Consider the following 21,135-nt stretch of genomic DNA (forward strand, 5'->3'; position numbering starts at 1 on the left):
TACACCGAATTGGTTTATAGCAGTAACTCAGAAGTGGTTAATTTTTTATTAAAATTCAGAACAACTACTTCCTTGTCTTTTTGGGGGGGAATTTCTGCACAAACAAGAGTGTTAAGCTTTTTTCTTCTGTCTTCTCTAAACTATATCTACTGTAGAGACAACAAGTGTGTATGGCAATGCATTGTATTGAAAACTGTGGCATCTCAGCCACAGTTATAACTTAATTATTCCTTTTCTTGCTTAAAGGTTTTCCATAGTTCTCTAGCTTTCATACTTTCCCTGCAAATTACAAAGCAGAAGGATAGTCCCCCAAATTATTCTTTAAAAAATAAATTACAGCCAACAATGCTTCTGTCAAGACTGCCGTTGCTATTTATTGTCTTTATAATGGAATTTTCTGACAGAGATTAAAAAAAAATCAGTTCTCCTATCTGAACTTGCTGCCAAGAAAAATAGGGAAGAAACATTGAGGTTATTTTCAGATGAACCATAAAGTAGGTTTTTTTTTTTAATGCATAAACACTGTTTAATTGTAGACATTCTTATTAGTTGATGAAAGTTATATGTAAAAAAAAAAATGAAAACAAGAGTCCCTATGCTGGAAGACAAAGGCTTGGTATGTATTCCAAGTGCAATCCCTGATCTCCAGATTCTGAAGACATCTAGGGGTGTGTTGAGGAAGGAGAGACTGCAAATTCTCCCTCTCTAAGATGGAGAATTTGCAGTGGTCGCAATGGAGTGGTGGCAATGGAGTTCCTCTGTTCATAAATGGATAGATAATTTAGGAAGATGTTTCACTTTCCCTTCTTGTTGAAGGAGATAGTTGACTATGGGTGAACAAACAGAATAATTTTAACATAAATTGTAAGTGGTCCATATAAAATATGGACCCTGGCAGGAAACGTTCTGTTGTCTACGTAGACAGTGCACAGACTAAAATGAGATAATTGGGAAGTTACCCATAAAGTCAGCCTAAATATATTATCACAACTATGTGTGAGATAATATTAGTTTTAAAAAGATTCTATGGCACTGTAAACTCAGTCTCATTAGAGGCTGCATTTAAAAGGCTTATAAAGTTACTCATTAATGTTATCTTGTTGTATCTCCACAGCTTTTTCATTAAAGAAAATTCAGCAGAAAGCATTTTCTCCTGATAGCAGGAACCAATTTGCAATAAATGTTCTGGAAATCACTAGGGAAGCCATTACTGAGGTCTAATAAAAACAGACAAGCGTAACTTGTTCTATATTTTTGTTTCAATCACATACAGATGAGACTCCGCTCTCCACACCAACCACAAGAGACAGCCTTGACAAACTTTCACTAGCTGGGCACGGACAACCTCTTCCTCCAGGTTTCCCATCTCCTTTTCTATTTCCTGATGGATTGTCCTCCATAGAAACCCTCCTGACTAACATCCAGGTAGGTCACTGCAAAACAGGGCAGAAAAGCTGCTGTTGGAATGGATGGATGGATGGATGGATGGATGGATGGATGGATGGATGGATAGATGGATGGATAGATAGATAGATAGATAGATAGATAGATAGATAGATAGATAGATAGATAGATAGATAGATAAACTTTTATTGTCATTTCACTATACACCAAAGTGTACATTAAAATGAAATTTCGTTGCATTGGCTCAAGCAATAAAATAAGAATACCATAATTACTACAATATATAACTTACATTCTCTACCCATTCCACTCCTGTAATCTTGATCCCTAATAAATATCAGTCCTACACCCAGCATGTGTACCCATGGAGTGAGAAGGGGTTATTAAGAGTTCAGGAGTCTAATAGCCCAGGGGACAAAACTGTTGCCTAATCTAGCTGTTCTCCATTGGATGCAGTGGAACCTTTTCCCAGAGGCAACAAGGAGAACAAGCCATGATGGGGGTGGAAAGGGTCACTAACAATATTTTGGGCTTTGGACAGACAGCATGTATGCACTATGTCCTGAATGAGAGGAAATGAGATCCCAATTGTCTTCTCTGCTGCCCTCACCACCCCCTGCATGGACTTCTTATCCATAAGTAAGTAAAAGATGCCTTTTACTTCAACTACTTAGCACTTCATTCGTTTGAAGTGTTAAAGGCAGCAGAGTAATCAAGTGAGTTATAAAAATCCATCTGAATGCCATACATAAAATATGCTTCTCGGGCCAAACCGCTACTGATGTTGCCAGTGGTGGGTTTCGGATGCTGTAGAACAATAAAGACTCCCAGTGATCTGTCTGACTTCACTTATGGCACTCAGCTGAATGAGCTTTCTGTAATGAAAGGTTTTAGACTGCATTGATTGACCTGCAGAAAATATGCCTTTAATACCAAAGGCGTGTTACGAAAGTGCTTTTTAAACAAATGCATTTGAGGATAATCATTGCAGCACAGATTCTACAGGGTGGTACCAACTTTCTGAAGATTTCCTAGGAAGGATTTGAAGTTTTAAGTAGCACAGTGGATATTAGATAGGAAAAGAAAGCTGGGGGCTGGGGAGGGTTACCCATTTACTGATCTTGCCCATGTCAGGTGGACTTTTTGCAATCATATCATTCCAGGCTTTATGGTGCCCCTGGGCCACACTGACTGATAGTACCATGCCATCCAGTACAAAGATTTGAATTTTAAAAATGATTTGGAAGAAGGGGCAGCATTGGCACCTCCCAAGCTTTGACGCCCTAGGCTGGTGCCTGCTCACTTAGCCAAAACCAGCCCTGCCTGGTCCCATATCCATGAAGCAACAGCCAGGCATGAACTAGGAACTTACTTCCCAGTATGAATATAATTTGGAGTCACTAGTGTTAGAAAGTTCCTGAGATAAAAAATGATAGATAGATGATAGCTAGATAGCTAGAGATGGATGGATGGATGGATGGATGGATGGATGGAGAGAGAGAGATGGAACTTAGCACAGTTTGCAAACTTAGTTCACACTGTTGAAGTGTTGGAAGACTACTGAGCACAACATTAGGACTTCATAGATTCAGGTAGACTGTGTTGCCAAGGATTAATATAATAATAAACCACAAGAAATAGCATTACAGCTCTTCATGAAAAATGGGAGGATAATTATGCTCATAAACTTGTGAGATTCCAGATATGAGAGGTATACAAAATTAATAGTTAGTTTCCGAAAGGGTAAAAGGTATTTATTGTTTCTGTGTGATTATTCAGCCCTGCACAAGGACATATCCAATTTTATTTTAATATCCAAATGAAGCTAGAAACTGAACTGCAAAGTAAAAGCCGAGCCAGGAGTCCCCCAACCCTTCCATGGGAGGAGGAGAAGGATGATGATGAGGCAAAGGTTCTCTCTTGCTTATTATCTGAGAACACTTCTGTTAGCGCAGGCATGCATCTGGCAGTCCATTTGCCCCCACAAAACAGCTGCTCAAAGAGTTCTGCTGACGGGAGTGCCCTTGACAGCACTGGTAACAAACTTGGGGTCTTCAAGGGAAGCATGCCAAGGCAGGGTGGAAGTATTTTGGGATTCACTGGCAGCTGCTTCATTCTTCCCTGCAGGGCCAAGACTGGTGGTGCTTCTGTGCCAGTAACATTTTCCAGAGCTTTGTGCAAGACAAGATAAAATTATGTGGCTTCCTTGAGAGCCTTTCAGAACTTATGGCTAGCCTGAACGTGATTTCACTTATAGCAAAGATTTTCTAAAAGAAATTTAAGTCCAGTTAAGAAAGAAATTTGCAGTGGGTGCTAATGTTGCCCTTACTGAAGTTAATGGAGCTTGCTTGTATGCAGACATGTATAGGCTTCCTTGTCTGGATTACACAATGATCCAAATCATGGTATGGTGATTCTGGAGCAAGCCATGGATATAAACCTTCTCCCACCTTGGCCACGTTAGTTTACAAGACTTCCAAGATATCACCTGCTTATAAAATGGCATAGAGAGTGAAGCTGTCCAAAGGCTTGGATTCCTTCCAGAAAGATGCTTCAGACAGCAGGGGTCCAAAGGTAGTCTTGGTCTGCAACTCATGAAGGCACTTACACCTTTTTAGGGGGATTCCTGGGAGAAGATGTGGTTGCCTTACAGAGGTTGTCTCTTAAAGAGGAAAGGTGGACAACCAACCCTTAAAGAGTTGGTGGTCCACCTTTCCAAATTATTTCTGAAGAATTACATAGTTCCAATAAACAGCTGAAAGGCTTTTCCCATTCTGCCTACTACCACATGCACATTTGCAGGTTGAAATTGGGAGCATTTCAGCTATTTTCTAGGTGGGGTTTGGGAGCAAATAAAACTTACTGCCTGTATTAAGAGAGGAGTCCAGGGCGCCGCTGGCTTGTTGGCTGCCATTTCTTTTCCAAAGCAAAAATTTATGATGAAGAAATTCTAGGAACAAAGACCTAGTCCCAATTTTAGATACAAGCGCATCAAAAGATGTACCAACGTGGTGAGAAATAGACTTTAATTCTGGTGTGTTAACAGGAAATGAAAAAGAAGATAGTGGGGATAAGACCTTTTTTCTAGCAATAAAGAACAGCTACTCTTTATTAAACTGTTCTGTGTTCATACTCTCTGTTGGCTTTAAAATGCAGTTATGTTTAGCATTTGATAATGATTTGCAAATCAATTTAAGTGTAATCAATAAATGCATCGACTCATTCTTAGAGTGATATAATTGATCAACTAAAAATAGTTGACAATGCTATATTAACTCATGTTTTATACATAATGATATGTATGCATACAGAGCTAAGAATGCTGAATGAATTTCAGTTCTTGATAATCTGAAGATATACTGTAAAATAGAAGCATATTTGTTTCACAAACAAAATGAGTGCTAGTGATGTGACAATTTAAAAGTAGTCTGAAGGATGAAGTCACGTAGATAAAACAAAAGAATGATTGTGTTTGTATGTGGGAGCTTCTGTACTGCAAAATAATTTGCAAACATTAAATCAAACGAAAGCTGCAATTTTATACCAACAATTTTTATCTGCTTTCTGCCAGTATTTATAAGAAGATAATTCTTTCATTGGGATGCTAATAAAAGGGAAAAGTTACAAGTTCTCTACTATTGTTACTTGTGTATGTATGAATCATAAGTCTACAGAATAATGAATTCGGCAATCCAATAGCGTTATCAAGTGATTTCAAATGATTTACCAGCAATTTAAAAATAGTCACTTGAAACAGAAGTTGAAAGCTATTTCAAATTATGGCTTTAACCTTTGTTTTATTTCAAGGTTTGATACAGAGAAAAATACAAAGCTTATCCAGATGAAATCATCTACTTACACTGTGTACATACACTACGCTTTTCAATGAAATGGAAAACTGGTTTAAAAGACATCATTCACCTTTTTTAATAAATACATACTATATATGCAAATGCATATGCATATGCATATGTATATGTGTGTGTGTGTGTTTGTGTGTGTGTATGTATGTGTGTGTATGTATGCATGTATGTATGTGTGTGTATGTATGTGTGTGTGTGTGTGTATGTATGTATGTGTGTGTGTGTGTGTATGTATGTATATATATATATATATATATATATATATATATTAATATTCAGTGAATTCCCTGGGTGGATTCTATAGAATCCAAGTTGTAATATTGATTAATCAATTGATTTCTGTGCCACCTTCAACTGAATGTTTTTCCAGCACAATTTATGCACAAAAATTCCCTAAATATAATGGAAGAGTTAAAACACAACTATGGGAAGGGGAAACAGATATGAAGTCAGGAAGATGACAGTTTTAAACCATTGCCTAAAACTTATTAGCTTTCCCATCTCATTTCCCTGGGAAGCAAGCAAAGAAGACTCAACTGTAAAGGTGGTAAAATAAAATACAAATATAAAGAAGTACAACTGAAACACATTAAAAGTTGCAAAGTTTGACATAAAAATGAGTACTGTAAGTAGAGTTATATAAAAAAGATAAAAAATGTGTAAAAATGATTAGCACAGCTAAAAGAGATTGGATTAAAAAATAAATCCTTTTTTCCAGTGGTGTCGGACAAGATGGTGTCCACAGCTGACATCTTGACTGTTTTTGACACCTTCAGCACATGTTGCTGATTTTTGCTCACTTAGTGCTGAAAGCAGAGCAGGCTTCCTTGGGAAATCATTCTAACTGGAGCTCAGCTGAGAAAGCAGTTCACCTCTTTGGAGGCATTTCAATGCTTTCCTTCCACAAGCTGCTTAAAAAACAAAGATCTGAGAGACCAGGATCCAAGTGGGATATACCTGAACCTGGGCCTGGAGATCCATGTGGAATAAAAGCTTCAGGCATTCAGAGCAACACAAGGACTGATTGGTATCCTTTAGATTGCACTGGAAGATATTTTCCCCATTAATGATTAAGTTTTGTGCCACCTTTCTGTTTAAAAAGCGGGCTTACCATATCAAACCTATAAATATGCAAAGGTGAAACAGTGAAAAATAAAAACAAATCTGCCTAAATACAAATAAACCCTGATAACTGGATCTTCTGAAACTTACTGGAGTCAACTCGAGGCAGGGTTGGGGTGTAACAAACAGCCATCTGAACAGCGAATTGTTTTCCAGAAGAAGAAGCTGCTGCTTAGGTGGGGAAATTGCAGTTTGTCATCTGAGATGGAATCGTGTTTCCTTCTATTTATTTATCCTCCCAATGGCAACCCATGAAGGTAGGTTGGGCTCCAAGACAGTGATTACTCAAGAGAGTTTCAGGGTCAGCTGGGCATGCATTTGAACTTGGTCTCCCTTTAGCCATCTCTGGTGGGAGAGACAAACAAGTAATTGATCCAAGGATCCAGTGTTACTCTACATTTGACAGGCTCCAGTCCAAGGGAGTAAATGACTACTTACTTTTCTTTCTCACACACAAACCCAGCATGGCGCCACGTCTGGCTAAAAATACAAATCAGAAACATAAGGACGATCCGAGGGTGTTCGAGGAAGCTAACGGATACCTGTCAATCCTCCTGTGTTTCTAAACAGATGAAGCTTTTCTTCTGTTTGGCTCAGAAACTCACCAACTAGGAAAGGGGATGAATAAGAGCTCCAATGATTTCAGTACAAAGACTGTTGGGTTTAAAATAAAGTCATTTCTTTAAAGTGTTTCTGGTTCTGTGCTTAAGCTGAAAGCAGGTTCTTGAGACACCTAAAGCAGAAATGACTAAGGATGAGCCCTGATCTCAGATCGTTCTCCTCCTTTTCTTGAGGTCATTCTCTAGGAGTTTGGGAGGAGAGCTTTGTCCTCCTGGAGATGAAGCTTTGCCTGAAAATGTTCCTGTTCCCTTCTTTCCTTTCTTCTCACTTGCTGTGTTCAACCATTATTACTGATGCGTTAGTAGCAGAGAAAAGACTTCTGCTTTTTACACCACCAATTTCAGGAAATTTACAGAGATTTCAATTGATATTTTTTAAATTTAAAATTTACAGAAGGTTCAGGTGATATTTTTCAAAGGCCCCAAAGGTTGCAGCCTCAAAAGAAGAAGGTTCTTCACTGTTGTTGTTGTTCAGTCATTAAGTCATGTCTGACTCTTCGTGACCCCATGGACCACAGCAAGCCAGGCCTTCCTGTCCTCCGCTGTCTCCCGGAGCTTGCTCAGATTCATGTTCATTGCATCGGTGATGCTACCTAACCATCTCATCCTCTGCGGTCCCCTTCTCCTTTTGCCTTCGGTCTTTCCCAGCATCCGGGTCTTCTCCAGTGAGTCCTCTCTTCGTGTTAGGTGGCCAAAGTATTTGAGCTTCAGCTTCAATGTCTGTCCTTCTGATGAGCAGTCAGGGTTGATTTTCTGTAGGATTGACTGATTTGACCTCCTTGCAGCCCAAGTGACCCTCAAGAGTCTTCCCCAGCACCAACATCTTCATTACATAATGAAAAGACCCCCAAATTAAAGTAAAGGTTTCCCTTGATGTAAAGTCCAGTCGTGTCTGACTCTAGGGGGCGGTGCTCATCTCCGTTTCTAAGCCTTGAAGCCGGCGTTGTCCGTAAGGACCCGTCCGTGGTCATGTGGCCAGCATGACGACACGGAACGCTGTTACCGTCCCGCCGAAGCAGTACCTATTGATCTACTCACATTTGCATGTTTTCGAACTGCTAGGTGAGCAGGAGCTGGGACTAGCAACGGGAGCTCACCCCGCCGCGCGGTTTCGAACCGCCGACCTTCCGATCGACAGCTCAGCGGTTTAACCCGCAGCGCCACCGCGTCCCCCAAATTAAAACTTTATCATAAATTGGCCTTTGAAGGAGGAGGAGAAAGAGGAGGAGGAATTTTACTGGGTTGAATAAAAGGTTATGTAACAGTCAGCCAGTGGCTGTTTTGTTTTGGGGGTTTTGTTTTAGACTAGCTATCAAGTAAACAATAGCAAGAAAAGAAAAGGCTGTGCTGTGTGTTGGAACTGTAGCTGGAAAGTTCCATGGGTTCTGCTGAGATTTTCAAAAAGTAGAAAATACATTTCATGGGGGAAAAAACATTCCTCATTTTTCCCCATTTCTCCCACTGATGCTTTGAACTGAAGGAACAGATGGTGGGGAAACGGTCTTTGGATGGGTGCTTTTCATCTGGAGGTGGTTAGAAAGAAAGAGTTAATCACTTTTCATCTCCAGTGCAAGGTGTCCATGTCTGGTTTGGGATGGAAAGTATTTAGAAAAGAAAAAGTCCTTCTGTGCTGTGCTGAGTTGGGGTTGAAATATGGAAATGCATTTTGCAAAGCCATAACAATTACATTTATTGGGGTGTGATCGATTTGGGATGGGTGGTTTAGAGAAGTGTGGCAGGAAGTGGAGAAGTGTCCTTGCCACTTTCTCCCTCCCTCCTTCTCTGCTGCAATTCTTCTTCTTTTCTTCCCTTGGTTTTCTTCCTATGGTGTCCATACAGATCGCTGGCAATCAGCAAATCGGGTTTAAGGAAGAGTTACAGCCACTCTTCCCGTGACGTTCCTTATCCCCAAGAGGCATACAGAAGTGAGATGTGTTTGTGTATAACCTTTTTCATCTGACATAAGAGTCTTTTTCTCCTAGCTTAATCTTTGCCACTGCAGGCAAAGTTGGCTTTGATGGGTAGGAGCGTATTCTGTCCCTTGGGCTGAGATACCAGTTGTGGTCCTCTGTGATCAGAGAAAGACAAGCATCAGCCCTGGGTGCTATGAGCTCCTTTGACTTGGATTGCTGCAACATGTTGTACCTTTGAAGATGTTCAGAGACTTCGGTTAGTGAAAAACAAAAGTGCAAGGTCACTGACTTGGCTACTACAAGTTGTCAGGTGTGCTGGCTGTAACTCTGCTTTTTGCCCCAGTTCTGAGTAGTGATGATCCTCAAAGCCTTAATCTGCTTGGGTCAGAAACTTCCAAAGACCAGCTCCTGCAAGACCTAGCCTACAGACATCGTCTTAGGATGTATTTTGGATGTTCCCACACCAACTAATGATACGACATCTCAGGTGTGGGGAATATGCTCCTCAGGAAAGCAACCTTAATGCCTGGGATCTTCAGAACCACATTACAACCTCACTTCCTTTTTTTCCCAGGCACTGTTGAAGATAGCTTTGATTTGACATGTTCTAATTATGTGAGGTTTGAGCCTGCTTCTGACTCTGAAAACGAAACTTATCTGGAGTCAGAAGGGGAAAACAAAACCTATCGGCAAGGTCTTGAAGAATCTAAACCAGGAAGTGACTCAGCAGAGTGGGAGAAATCGCAGGAGAGGATTGGACAAACTCCGGAGGGAGATTTTAAGCCTCCACTCAGTGCTCGAGAGAGGAGAGCAGAGAAGCGTGTGAAAGAAAAACAAGCTGATTGGCTGGTAAGGGAAAATGGCACAAAAAGGAACAAATAAAAAGGCAGGTGTGCCGAGAGCAAGCTGCCAGAGACAACCGATCCATTGAGCTCACAGCACCTGTGGAAGAGTCCTTAACAGCATCGGAAGCCTTGCCTGTGGCCAGCGTGGAACCAGCGCCAGTGCCTTCTTCCTTTGAGGAACACCCTTCTGCTCCAGTCGCTCCAGTAGAGCCTCTCTCTGCCCTCCCTGCTGAGCACAGCCTCGCATCCAGCTCTAAGCCTCGTCACTTCGCTTCAACGTGATCCAGGTGTGCCTCCAGATCCCAGCCTTACCTGAACACTCCAGTCCAGTCCAGCCTTGCTTCCAGATCCCAGTCTTGTCTAAGTGTTCCAACCCAGTCTAGCCTTGTCTCCAGGTTCAAGCCTTGTCTCAACGCTCCAGTCCAGTCCAACCTTGTCTCCAGCTTCGAGCCTTGCCCAGATGCTCCAATCCAGTCCAGTCTCATTTCCAGGTCTGAGTCTTGTCTAGGCATCCCAGCCAAGTCCAGTCCTGTCTTGAGAACCAAGCCTTGCCTAGATACTCCAGCCCAGCCTTGCCCAGCCTCTGTGTGCCAACCTGATCCAGCCTGCGTGCCAGGACACCAATCCAAGTGTTCAGCTTCTCCTTTGCCATGCACCCTAGCTCCTTCCAGTCTTGCAGCTTCAGTCAGAGAATTGGCCAAGTTCTACCTTGCTGCCTTGCCACAGTCTGACTCTGCAATGCTGCCTGGGTGTCCTTTGCCACCTGGGTGGACTTGATTGAATTCCATGCTCTAATCTGTTGCAAGAACTTGCCATTGCAAATAGTTTATTCAATAAAGAATTTTATTAGTAACTCTGCCTGGCTGTCTCATAGTCTGAACAGGATACATTATATGGAGTTGTACTACATTATACTAAGTATATGCCATCTTGTGCTATGTATTCTTCTAGTCTGTTATTTTTTTGCTTTATTGTCTGGAACTGTTTATTGTTTTAAATCCCCTTGAAATCCATGTAAGGAATGTTGGTATTATGGTGGACCTCCAGATATTGTTGAGCTTTGATTGCCACCACTCCTATTCAGAGCGAGGGATGATGATTAGAGTTGAAGGACAATAGCATTTGAGAAGCCTCACATTTCCTGTGGGTTGAAGCAGAAAGTATTTGTCTGGAAAAAAGAAAGAAAGTAAACGTAAGTTTGCCATTAAGGTCTCTTGATAATAAGCATTCATGTCTACTAAGTAGCAGTGTATCTCGGTTTAAGTAAGAATTTATTTTAAAATGTTGAGTGAATCTTCATGGTTATTCTTTGACATACCTGCCTTTCTTTAGGAAGCAGGGCTGCTAAATAAATACTGTAAATATTCCAGAGTTTTTGCTTTCCAGCCTCTCCATGAAGTAGATGAGCCTTGCAGACAAGCCCTGTTCAGATGTTCATTGCCATAGTATTTGGCAATTTGCTCATCCAGATACAATGTCAAAGAATTCCCTTCTTTCCAGTACATCACATTAGATTTTCATTGGCAGGACAGATGCTTTCACATTGGCATCAGCCTGGCTTCGAGTGCCTCTCTTGGCTGCCCTGCTGAAGGTGCTTGATGCAACTTCTAAAAATGAAAGTTCATTTTCTGTAGGTTCTGAGTGGTCCCTAATGGGTTGCAGAGCCAAAAACATCTTTTTCCCAGTCATAATGAGCAGCATTTCAATAAACCACATTAGAGCAAAGCATTTCAGAAATATGTTGGGGGAATAACAGAGATAGAAGACAAGATGGTCCTGAGCCCAGTAAAAGTGTTCAGGGCCCTTCTCAGTTTCACACTTTGCAAAGGTGCTTAAGATAAAATTACCCCACCATGCTTTCAGCTTAGCATTATTCTCCATGTTTATCCAAGATTGTTTCATATTTAAAGAACAGGAAAATATTGTGTTTTGTCAGCCAAGGACAATAATAGTTTAATAGTAATTTATTTTCCATTGCTACTGATAATACAACCAATCAACACGTTAAGTGGTGCCAACATTGGCATGTTGCTAAATAAATCTCTAGGCTTTGCACTGCGAATACATCTTTCAAAGATAAGTCAACAAGAGCAATCAGAGCAGAAAATTAGAATTTGGTATGTTAGAATTAAAATACAGCTAAACTAAAGTTTTAATTGGGGTGATCTAAAAGGGCACTTGATGTAATGATCTCTTTCATTTGTTACTAATTGTTGGTTCCTGATGAAGAAGAAACATGTACATGAACGTTGCAGTCTGAGGAAAGATGGCAGTTGCCATAGTAGCTAGTTTCTATGGTTGAACAAGAAGGGATCATCCAAATGAAAGGGAGGTCTGCTTGTGAATTCTAACTTCTTTCTTGACACCTTACCACAAGAGATGGGTTTTGTTGGTGTTGTAATACTACATTGTTTAAAAATCTGACCTCAGAGTTTAATGAAGGAATACTATACCGCATTCAATTTTTCCTCCGTTTGAGGCAGGAGAAATCCTATTTCTGCATGCTGCTGAAGGCAGAACCTCGCTTAGCTACACTTTGCTAAAGAACGTGAAATGCAGATTGCTCAGTTGCCCACTGATAAAGTAGACCAAAACCAGAGTGTGTCTGCACCCAAGTAAAAGGATTAAATTTCTGTTTCCATCATTTATCTCAATTTGATTAAAACGTGCCAGCAGTTCTGATGGCTGTCTCACGTACATTCCTTGCATTATCTCAGAAAATACAATTGTTTGGAGAGTTACTTTGTGCACTGATGTTCTCTGTGTTTAATACAGCAAAGGGAACTTTTTACTTCATACCAGGTTGCTGAATCAAAGGCTGTACTTTGTCATGTTCTAGAAGCACATTCTTAATTTCTGAAGACTTTCAGAAAATTTACTTCCTGAAGGCCTGAAGTTTGGGAAAAGGAAGAGTCCGGTTCGGAAGCCACAGTTGAATCATTAATAAGCAAACAGTCCAACCTATATGTAATATTGGAACTGGTTTAGATTTAAATTATATCAACAAAGAAGTTTGGGAAATCAGGCGCCCAAACTGTATTTTATGGAGAAGATGTGGCCAGTTGATGGACCTGCAAAATGGAGTCTCTTTGCTTGCTGTTAGATCTTTCCAAAATAAAAATGCTACATGTCGATATCAGACCTTCTAGGCATAGCATAAGTATGTGATTCTTCTCCAGTTTGTACCTGTACTGATGTCATGGCTTCTACATAATTAAGTGTCCTTTTAAAGTAGAGCATAATTCATCACCTGCTTCATCTTTCGATAATCTTTATTTCATAGACTCAGGGCAGTAAACCTGAGCTGAACTCATCCATAATTCAATCAAACAGGTTCATCTACACAGGAGATTTCCAGTCCACCTAAAGAGTTCTTGACTGTCACTTATCCCTCTCCTTCCAAGACACAATCAGGTCCATCAAACTTAGGTCCCATCGAAACCAGCGTCAAGTCATGATTAACATGGCCATTAATTTAAGCAAGGAGAGTTAGTTTTGACCGGCTCTAACCCTTTATCTTTCGATTATTATAGTTGACAAAAGTGGAGGCTTATGTGCATCTTCAGGACTGTGGCCTACTGACAAGTTACTGTGAAAATTGTTCATAAATAATATAAATCAATTCCGTTGTTTCATATTTCAAAGGCTGATTGTGTTCACCGTTATCTTCAATCAGGGGCTGTTAAAGGTTGCCATAGATAATGCACGGGCTCAAGAGAAGCAGGTGCAGCTTGAAAAGACCGAGATCAAAATGGAGCTGTTCAGGGAACGAGAACTGAGAGAAACACTTGAAAAACAGTTAGCGGTGGAACAGAAGAACAGAGGTAACCAAAATAAAATAATTACCTGGTATATTATCCTAGTTTTACCAAGCTCTCTCAAAACATCAGGATACAGTCTTGCATGGTCTCTATACCCAAGAGTGTTGATTATAATAGTACGTGTGAGGTAAAATTATGTTTCTTACCTGGATTGAAATAATACCACTAAGAAGAGACAGGATGTCCTGCTATTCCTGTGGATGCCCATTAGAACTGGATAGCAAAGTTCCAAGGAGCTCCTGGCTCTACTTCTCAACAATTATGAGTCTCAAGACAAAGGAGTTTCCTTACTCTTTAGTGCATGGCCATAATTCTGTGTTTCATAGTCTCCTTTCCACCACAGCCCACCATACATATAATAATCAGCTGAAGAAACATAATAATCCTTAAAGGAGTGAATGTCTTGTTCTCACACCATTTAAATGTATACTCTGATAAATGGGCTTAAGCTTTATGTATTCAAATTATAAATCAACACATTACGATAAGTAGTAAAACTCTGTATGTTTTGGATGGCCATAAAGCTTATATGTTGGAAGATATACAGTACATGTGTATGAATGTGTTTGTGTGTGTACGCATGCCTACACCCATACACACTGTGGCTTACTTGTTTACCTGTCCCATTTGATTTCATTTGACTTCCATTTCTATTCTCTAGTTAGTCACAGCTTTGATTATAATGATCATCTGAAATCACATTTTTAAGTGGACAGGTATGCAGGCAAGAATCCCTTAACACAGTGGTGAAGCCCACCATGCCAGGTAGAGAAGACAGAGAATGGTAAAGCGATCATTCTGAAAGTTGCTGAGTGTCTTTGAATTCATGAAGGCTGTTGGCAGTGTGGTTGTCGTAAAAGATCACAAAGCTGTTCAAGGGGTGACTCTTGAGGGGTTCTAACAGGTAATCAGTTCTGGCTGGTAACAGCTCTCTTGCTTCATAGACATGTTCTATTGGATCAGGACAGGTGTGAGAAAGACAGGTATTTATTTTATATTATAAATTCCCCCTGAAATGTTTGATATGATCATGGACACTGTGCTGTAGATATCTTTATGATGAATGTTCTTTTACCTGCTGGAGGAGGGCAGGGTAAGAAAACCAGCAAATGATGATAATCCTAAGGAGAAAAGCAGTAAGGCTTGAGTGGGAAATAACAGGGTTGACTTCCTTGTGAGAGACCCAGATCTATCACAATGTGGGAGAAATTTCTCAGCAAATGCATAGGCTTATTTACCCCCGTTGCTTCTGCAGAGCTGTGAAGGGCAATAATTGTGAATGCCACTGTTGGTGAAATGAAGCTACACCCCACACTCTACTTTAGGGGAGAGGAAAGAGCACGAAAGCAGCAAAGAACAGGATATTTAGGTGTGAGATATTTGGAGAACTGGCAGGCATTTGATTGTTCTGTGGATTTGCAGAGTTTGGAAGTTCATTGTGCTGTTATGCACAATACTCACGAAATAACCCACAAGGAAGCAATAGAAATGCACTATGCTAAGTCCATTTTTGTGCAGAGCACTGCAAAATGTGCCCTTAGAATTAATCCCGGTTTGCTGTATCAACCAAGGCGGCATAAATGGAATATTGTGTACTAAATGTTGCCATAGCAATGCTCATAAGACCCCAGTTAAATAAAGTGTGAGAGCCCAGGTCTTGTGGTTGAACTTGAATGGATGTTTGTTTGTTTTTCCACAACAGCAATAATTCAGAAAAGGTTAAAGAAGGAAAAGAAGGCCAAGAGGAAATTGCAGGAAGCACTTGAATTTGAAACCAAGCGGCGGGAACAAGCCGAACAGGCGCTAAAGCAAGCAGCTTCCACAGACAGCCTCAGGGTCCTAAACGGTAAGATGGTGTCCTTTCCCTCTGTCTGATCGCTTCAGGGAAACGATGCTTCCTTTCTCTTGCCAATTTGATTCTTGGGTTCCTCTAAGACAGGGTTCCTCAACCTTGGCAACTTGAAGATGTGTGGACTTCAATTCCCAGAATTTCCCATAGCTGGCTGGGGAATTCTGGGAGTTGAAGTCCATGCATCTTCAAGCTGCCAAGGTCGAGAAACCCTGCTCTAAGGGGAAGAAATCCAAAAGGACAGCCTCTTATTAAATTATTAGCTTGGCTATGTCAGCCCTCTCTCACCGCTCTATCATTGCCTCCTCATTAATCTTGCTCATGACAAAATTACGGTGCCGGGCCCCGTTTTTGTTCAACATTAAAACCCAAGGCAAAGGTTGATTGTACGGTGATTCAGAAGTGGTAACAGGTTGTAAAAAAAGCCCTGTAAGATCCAAGTGAAATATGTGTCAGCTGTTCCTTTCTGTGCTTTTAGATTCTCTGACCCCAGAGATGGAAGCTGACCGCAGTGGGAGCAGAACAGATGCTGAGAGGACAATACAAGGTAGGAATTTTCAAAAGGCCATAAATCTAGATCTCACCATATTAGTTTTTCCTCTACTTTAGCCTGCTATTCAAGCATGCAACCTGCCATCTGGGCCACATCAAAACAAGTTCATACAAGGTCAGGTTCATCTGACTTTTTTAGAAGAGAAAATTCATTTTGTGTGATAGATTTCCTTTAAATTAGCAGGTCATTCCAGTTTATATAATGCAATTAGAAGAACAATTAATCTGAGACAATGAAGAATTTCATTCAGCACGGTGAACATAAATGTATTTTTAGACTGTCTGAGGCCACACATTTTCAGCTGAGGTACAAATCTGGCTTAACTAGATAATTTTCAAGACTGGAATGCTTTATAATTTTCCAGTTTCTGAAACAAGCAAAGGAAGATAGAACATGCCCAATACAAACTTCTTGATTATTGTCTTGTACCTGGGTAGATTTCACTGTCATTACAATTATTTATATTTTAATATATAAATACAGAAAAAGCAAAATATGGGGAGATAGCTCATATATTCTGAAAATTCTATTTATTTTATACAGTAGCTTCTGGGCCAGGGATGTTAATATGAATAATGAATAACACGCAAACACACAGCTTTTTATTTTCAATTTTAAATGAGGGTAAATTCTTCAAAGACGACCCAATAATGATTAACCAGAAATGTCTTTCGTTTGCATTTTAAAGTCAATCACTGTAAATGTATCATTTACTGTCTGTTTGTACTAAATCTTGTTTTATAATTCCTGTGAGGTATTGTGACTGCTGTTATACCATAGGAAAATATGCAAAAAGATAAGAAGCAACACAATTATTAAACATGCATAATAATAATAACAATAACAACAGCAATAATAATAATAATAATAATAATAATAAAGAACAGAAAGTTTGTCTCTTCTTCACACATTAGGAGACTCATTGGAGAATTGGCCATGAATTATTTTGTGAGGCGTGATCTCAACGACAGCCACAGGAAAGTGGTAGCTGGTCTGATGACTCATCTTTGTTTGAAATATATTAGCTCTGTACAAATCACCAAGCTCTGAGCGAGTGAGATTAACTTAATTTAACATGTCTGCCTATCAGCACCTCAATTTCATTGGATTTGCCCATCAGATGGTCCAATTCATCTTTTTTTATGTTGTTGTTGTTAACTGAAAACCCAACAGGCATGCATATCTGGAAGATGTACGCAGAGGTTATTGAGTTTTGCCTGCCCTGACATTCTGGGAGAAAGTAGGAATGTTCAAGCTATCTTAACTCTGTTTGAAGATTAATTATGCAGTCCAATCCCAAACAAAGTAAGTGTGGCAGGATGGAAAGAGTGTTGAGCTAGAACAGGTCATTGGGTTGTAAAACTTCTCTGAGCTTGGCTTTTTATTACCCGCCTAGGTAACATCTGAAGGTAACATCTGCAAATGAAAAACCAAGTTCAGAGAACTACCAGAACTTCCTACATACTCTACAGACCCAGGTTCATATCTTCATCTGGCCCCCTGGAATTTTGAGCCAGTCACACCTCAGACTATCCTGCCTACCTAAATGGTGTATGAATGAGGTGTTTTTAATCTAGCCCATGCTTAACTGAGGCAAGATCTGATACCCAAAGCATCCTTCTAGTATAACAAAAGTGAGCAGTGAACATAATTGAGCTTCTTAGAGGAAAAGGGGGATATAAAAGTAATAAATAAGTAACTTATCGTGCATAACAGAAATTTGTGGTGTCCAGAGAGTTTGATGCTGGTTGTATAACAAGACCATCAGATATGCCCATCCTTCTCTTTTGATGTTAGCAAGATGATAATCATCGGAGAGGTTAGATAGAAGCAGCTTACATGTACTGTTTGTCATAAATATATTCCGCACTGAAGTAATGAAACATAAATGTTATTCCTCTTGGCTGTATATAAATCAGAAGGTGATAGGACAGCTGTCTATTTACAAAGAGTCATTAATCTTTTGATTCTGAAAAATTGAGTGTGTTAGGAAAGCTTGTCAAAGTGAAGGAAGTGCCTTTCCTGAGTAGGATGGGGAAGTTCCATAGAAGAAATGTTTCTGCGTTGTATATGCTGGAGCACTTCATATTTTGAATGTTTTAGTGACAAGTTGGGTTGCAATATTTTGCTGCTGGCTACTTTTTACTCATGATCAATTTTTGCTCATTGGCCAATTAATTTCTTATTGTGTCTTTGCATGAGAATAAATTTTTGGGAGCAGTCATGAGAAGGTGTTTCTAGGAGGAGGTTGCATAAAAATTAGTTTTCATTGGATGATTACGGGTCCCAGTGTAGTTTTCAGCTCTGTTTGTCCCTTGTTAATCTCCCATCAAAACATGACCTGCTTAACTTTATGGTCCAGACAAAGTCAGCTAGTGTGTCATCTACTGGGCTTTAGACCCTGAAAATGTTAGCATTCATATTTTAATCCAATTGAAGAGGCCAGGCCCGCAACTAGGGTCTGTGTCATCTGGAGCAAACTTGGACTCCACGCCCACTTTGGCACTTCCCCAGCACTCATTTTGGCACACACACCCCTAGTGCAGGGCCCAGGGCACATGCCCTGCTTGCCCCCCCCCCCCCAGTTGTGGCCCTGGAAGAAGCAAGTAATAACAAATCTTTCCAGTGAAATTTAGTAATAGTTATTCTTGGAATAATACACCATTGCTTTCATCATCAGCTATGATGTTTAAAGCAAATTCCTATGTTCTTTGTCATGGCAGGGAATCAGCTAATTGAAAGACCAACTATCCCACAATAATTTTTCAAACTGTATCAATGAATAAATACATTCCCCCAGTGTGGAAACATCAGCTCAGTTCCATTCCAAACTAGTCAGCCACAAAGTGGAAGCAAATTAAACCTGTAATGAGAACAGAGAGGATCAAAGACTTCTGCAATGGGCTGAGGAAGTTACAGCAATCAAGGTGCTGCTCTAGAAACCGAAAGACTGAGTTCTAGTGCTCCCTTGAAGTACTTCAAGCAGGGAAAACAGATGAATAAAGGTCTCTGTTACCTCTGGTGTGCTCCACCTCAACAGCTACCATCTGTTCAGCACCTCTGTATGGACAGGAGAGGGATTTCCATAGATCTACCCAGACACGTGATGTGTTTCCTACTGTCTTATGCTTGTTCACCCAGTAATTGCTGTATTTGGCTCTGGTAAACACTTCTGTTTTGTTTGGTCTTTAAACAGTTCTAGGAGAGAAAACCTCAAATTATATTTTGTGACCTTGAAACACCTCTCACTCACCTGTGGGGCTGTGTGTGTGTGGACGTGTGTTTTCTTTTGTAATTGATTTGCAAAGATTCAGTATGAAAACATTCATTCATTATGTGCTTTACCTCTACTGCATCTCCCCCCCTTAACTAAGGATAAGCGGTGGAATTATAGTGCAGGGCACAGAAATGAAACAATAATAAGTTTATTTCCTGTCTTCTGGCACAGCACTCTGGTATTTTGGCAGCTTTTCAGCTCTAGCTAATCAATTAAAGGCAACTTTGATTAAGTTAAACAAAAGGTGGTATTGATTGCTGACAGTAGCCTATAAATAGGCTATTGTTTCATGGTGTTCATAGGTCACTATTAGCTACACCTTTAAACTAGACATTCACCCTATTTATCACCTCAGAAAGCAAAGCCTGGAGCTCGGTTAAGGCATACAAACTAAGACATTTCAGGGGGGGGGGGTTCTTCTTCTTTTCTTTTAAAAGACTTAGAACTGCAGACATGAGCCATTTGCATCTTGTTCTATAAACTGCACTCTTGAAGAGGCGTGAAATCTCATGGCCTTCTTGTGAAATAAATGATTAATCTTCTCAAACAGAGTATTCCAAGACTGTATTAAGACAACTGATGTACAAAGGGAATGCCGAGGCTGGGGTAAAAGTCAAGGATGATATTGAGGGGCAGGGAGAATGTTGAGTGGCTCAGGCGTGTCAGAAGGAAAACAAAATGAAAATGTAATCTGGTGGTTTACTATTATTTCCAGGCAAAACTGTGCATTATTTACCTGCAAAAGATTTGCAGAGTGTTCTCCTTCCCAAACATATTATGCAAAGGAATCATGGGTGTTTCTGGAATGGTGGGATGTTGTAGCAATGTCTTGCCCTTGCCTTGTCACTTCTCATTCGGGTATTAAAGCACATCAACCTTCCTATTCAAACAGCCTCGTAGCACATCTCCCTCACTGGTTCAGTCTTCGAGCCAACGGGGGTGTCCATAGCGTATGGCCAACAACGTGAAGACAGCAGCCGCAGCGGTGCGATCCAGGCTCTGCCTGTTTTTCATGTGTGTCACACAACAGGCAGAGCTTCAATCAGACCATCACACCCAGCTATCCAGTTATGAGGATGCAAGGCCTCTCCTTCCCCCCCACTCCTTTAGCCAAGGTTCATGTGAATATTTGGGGAAGGGGGGCTGACTTCTAATTTTTAAAAGTAGGCCTCAGGCTGGTGCAGAGCATTCAAAACAGGCACTTGGCAAAGTGTTAGTGCAAGCAAATCACCTGCCTTGAAGAACGACCATGGGAAGCTTTGCCGGTTGCACATGCTTGTGTGTGAGAACTACCAACGAGATGAAATGGCTGAGCATGAATACAGATGCACAGTAGCTGGGGATGGTCCTCAGAGCCCCTGCAGAAGCTGTCAAAAGATACAGTTGCTGTGACACTTTCAAGGGTGCTGTTCTCGCTGTAACAGACCATATTTGCCTGATTTGCACATACAGCAGCACACAGCATTCTTATCCTGTCTTGTGTCTCTTTGACCTCAGTCTGGCCAAGAATCTTGGTAACAAAGAACAGCTCTAACCAATATTCTTCCGTCTGTTCTTCTGTCCATCCTGTGACAAAATTTGGGGCGTTTGTTTAGGTCTAGAGGATATTTAAACAAAAAACATTTCACTATTCATTTCCACAGAACTGAACTTTGGAAATGATGAGATATCCAGCCATAATTTCAACGGGACTCATATCACACAAGTAATTAATAACAAGGAGACTCTGATGTCTCATTTCTTCTCAGCCTGGGAATATGTCTGTGTGATTCTTTGTAGATGCAGGTAGTCCTCGCTTAACGACCACAATTGGGGCCTTAATTTCAGTCGCTAAGCAATGCAGTTAAGTGAACCACAATTTTATGACC

General features: G+C 40.5%; 1 protein-coding gene across 5 annotated transcripts in view; it reads left to right on the forward strand.

The window, feature by feature from the left end:
• The window catches only part of DACH1 (dachshund family transcription factor 1), a 304,668-nt gene that overhangs the window by 268,670 nt on the left and 14,863 nt on the right, over positions 1-21,135 (forward strand). For 3 of the 5 annotated variants that reach the window (XM_063304540.1, XM_063304541.1, XM_063304539.1), the window contains exons 7-10: positions 1,274-1,425; positions 13,444-13,591; positions 15,291-15,434; positions 15,916-15,984. In XM_063304540.1, coding sequence (XP_063160610.1) covers positions 1,274-1,425; positions 13,444-13,591; positions 15,291-15,434; positions 15,916-15,984 — 513 coding nt within the window. Of the gene's footprint in view, positions 1-1,273; positions 1,426-13,443; positions 13,592-15,290; positions 15,435-15,915; positions 15,985-17,386; positions 18,152-18,713; positions 18,774-21,135 lie in introns of those variants that run through there. The other 2 variants (XM_063304536.1, XM_063304538.1) reach the window with 2 other exon arrangements.

Source organism: Candoia aspera, chromosome 5 (assembly GCF_035149785.1).
Source record: "Candoia aspera isolate rCanAsp1 chromosome 5, rCanAsp1.hap2, whole genome shotgun sequence".
NCBI lineage: Eukaryota > Metazoa > Chordata > Lepidosauria > Squamata > Boidae > Candoia > Candoia aspera.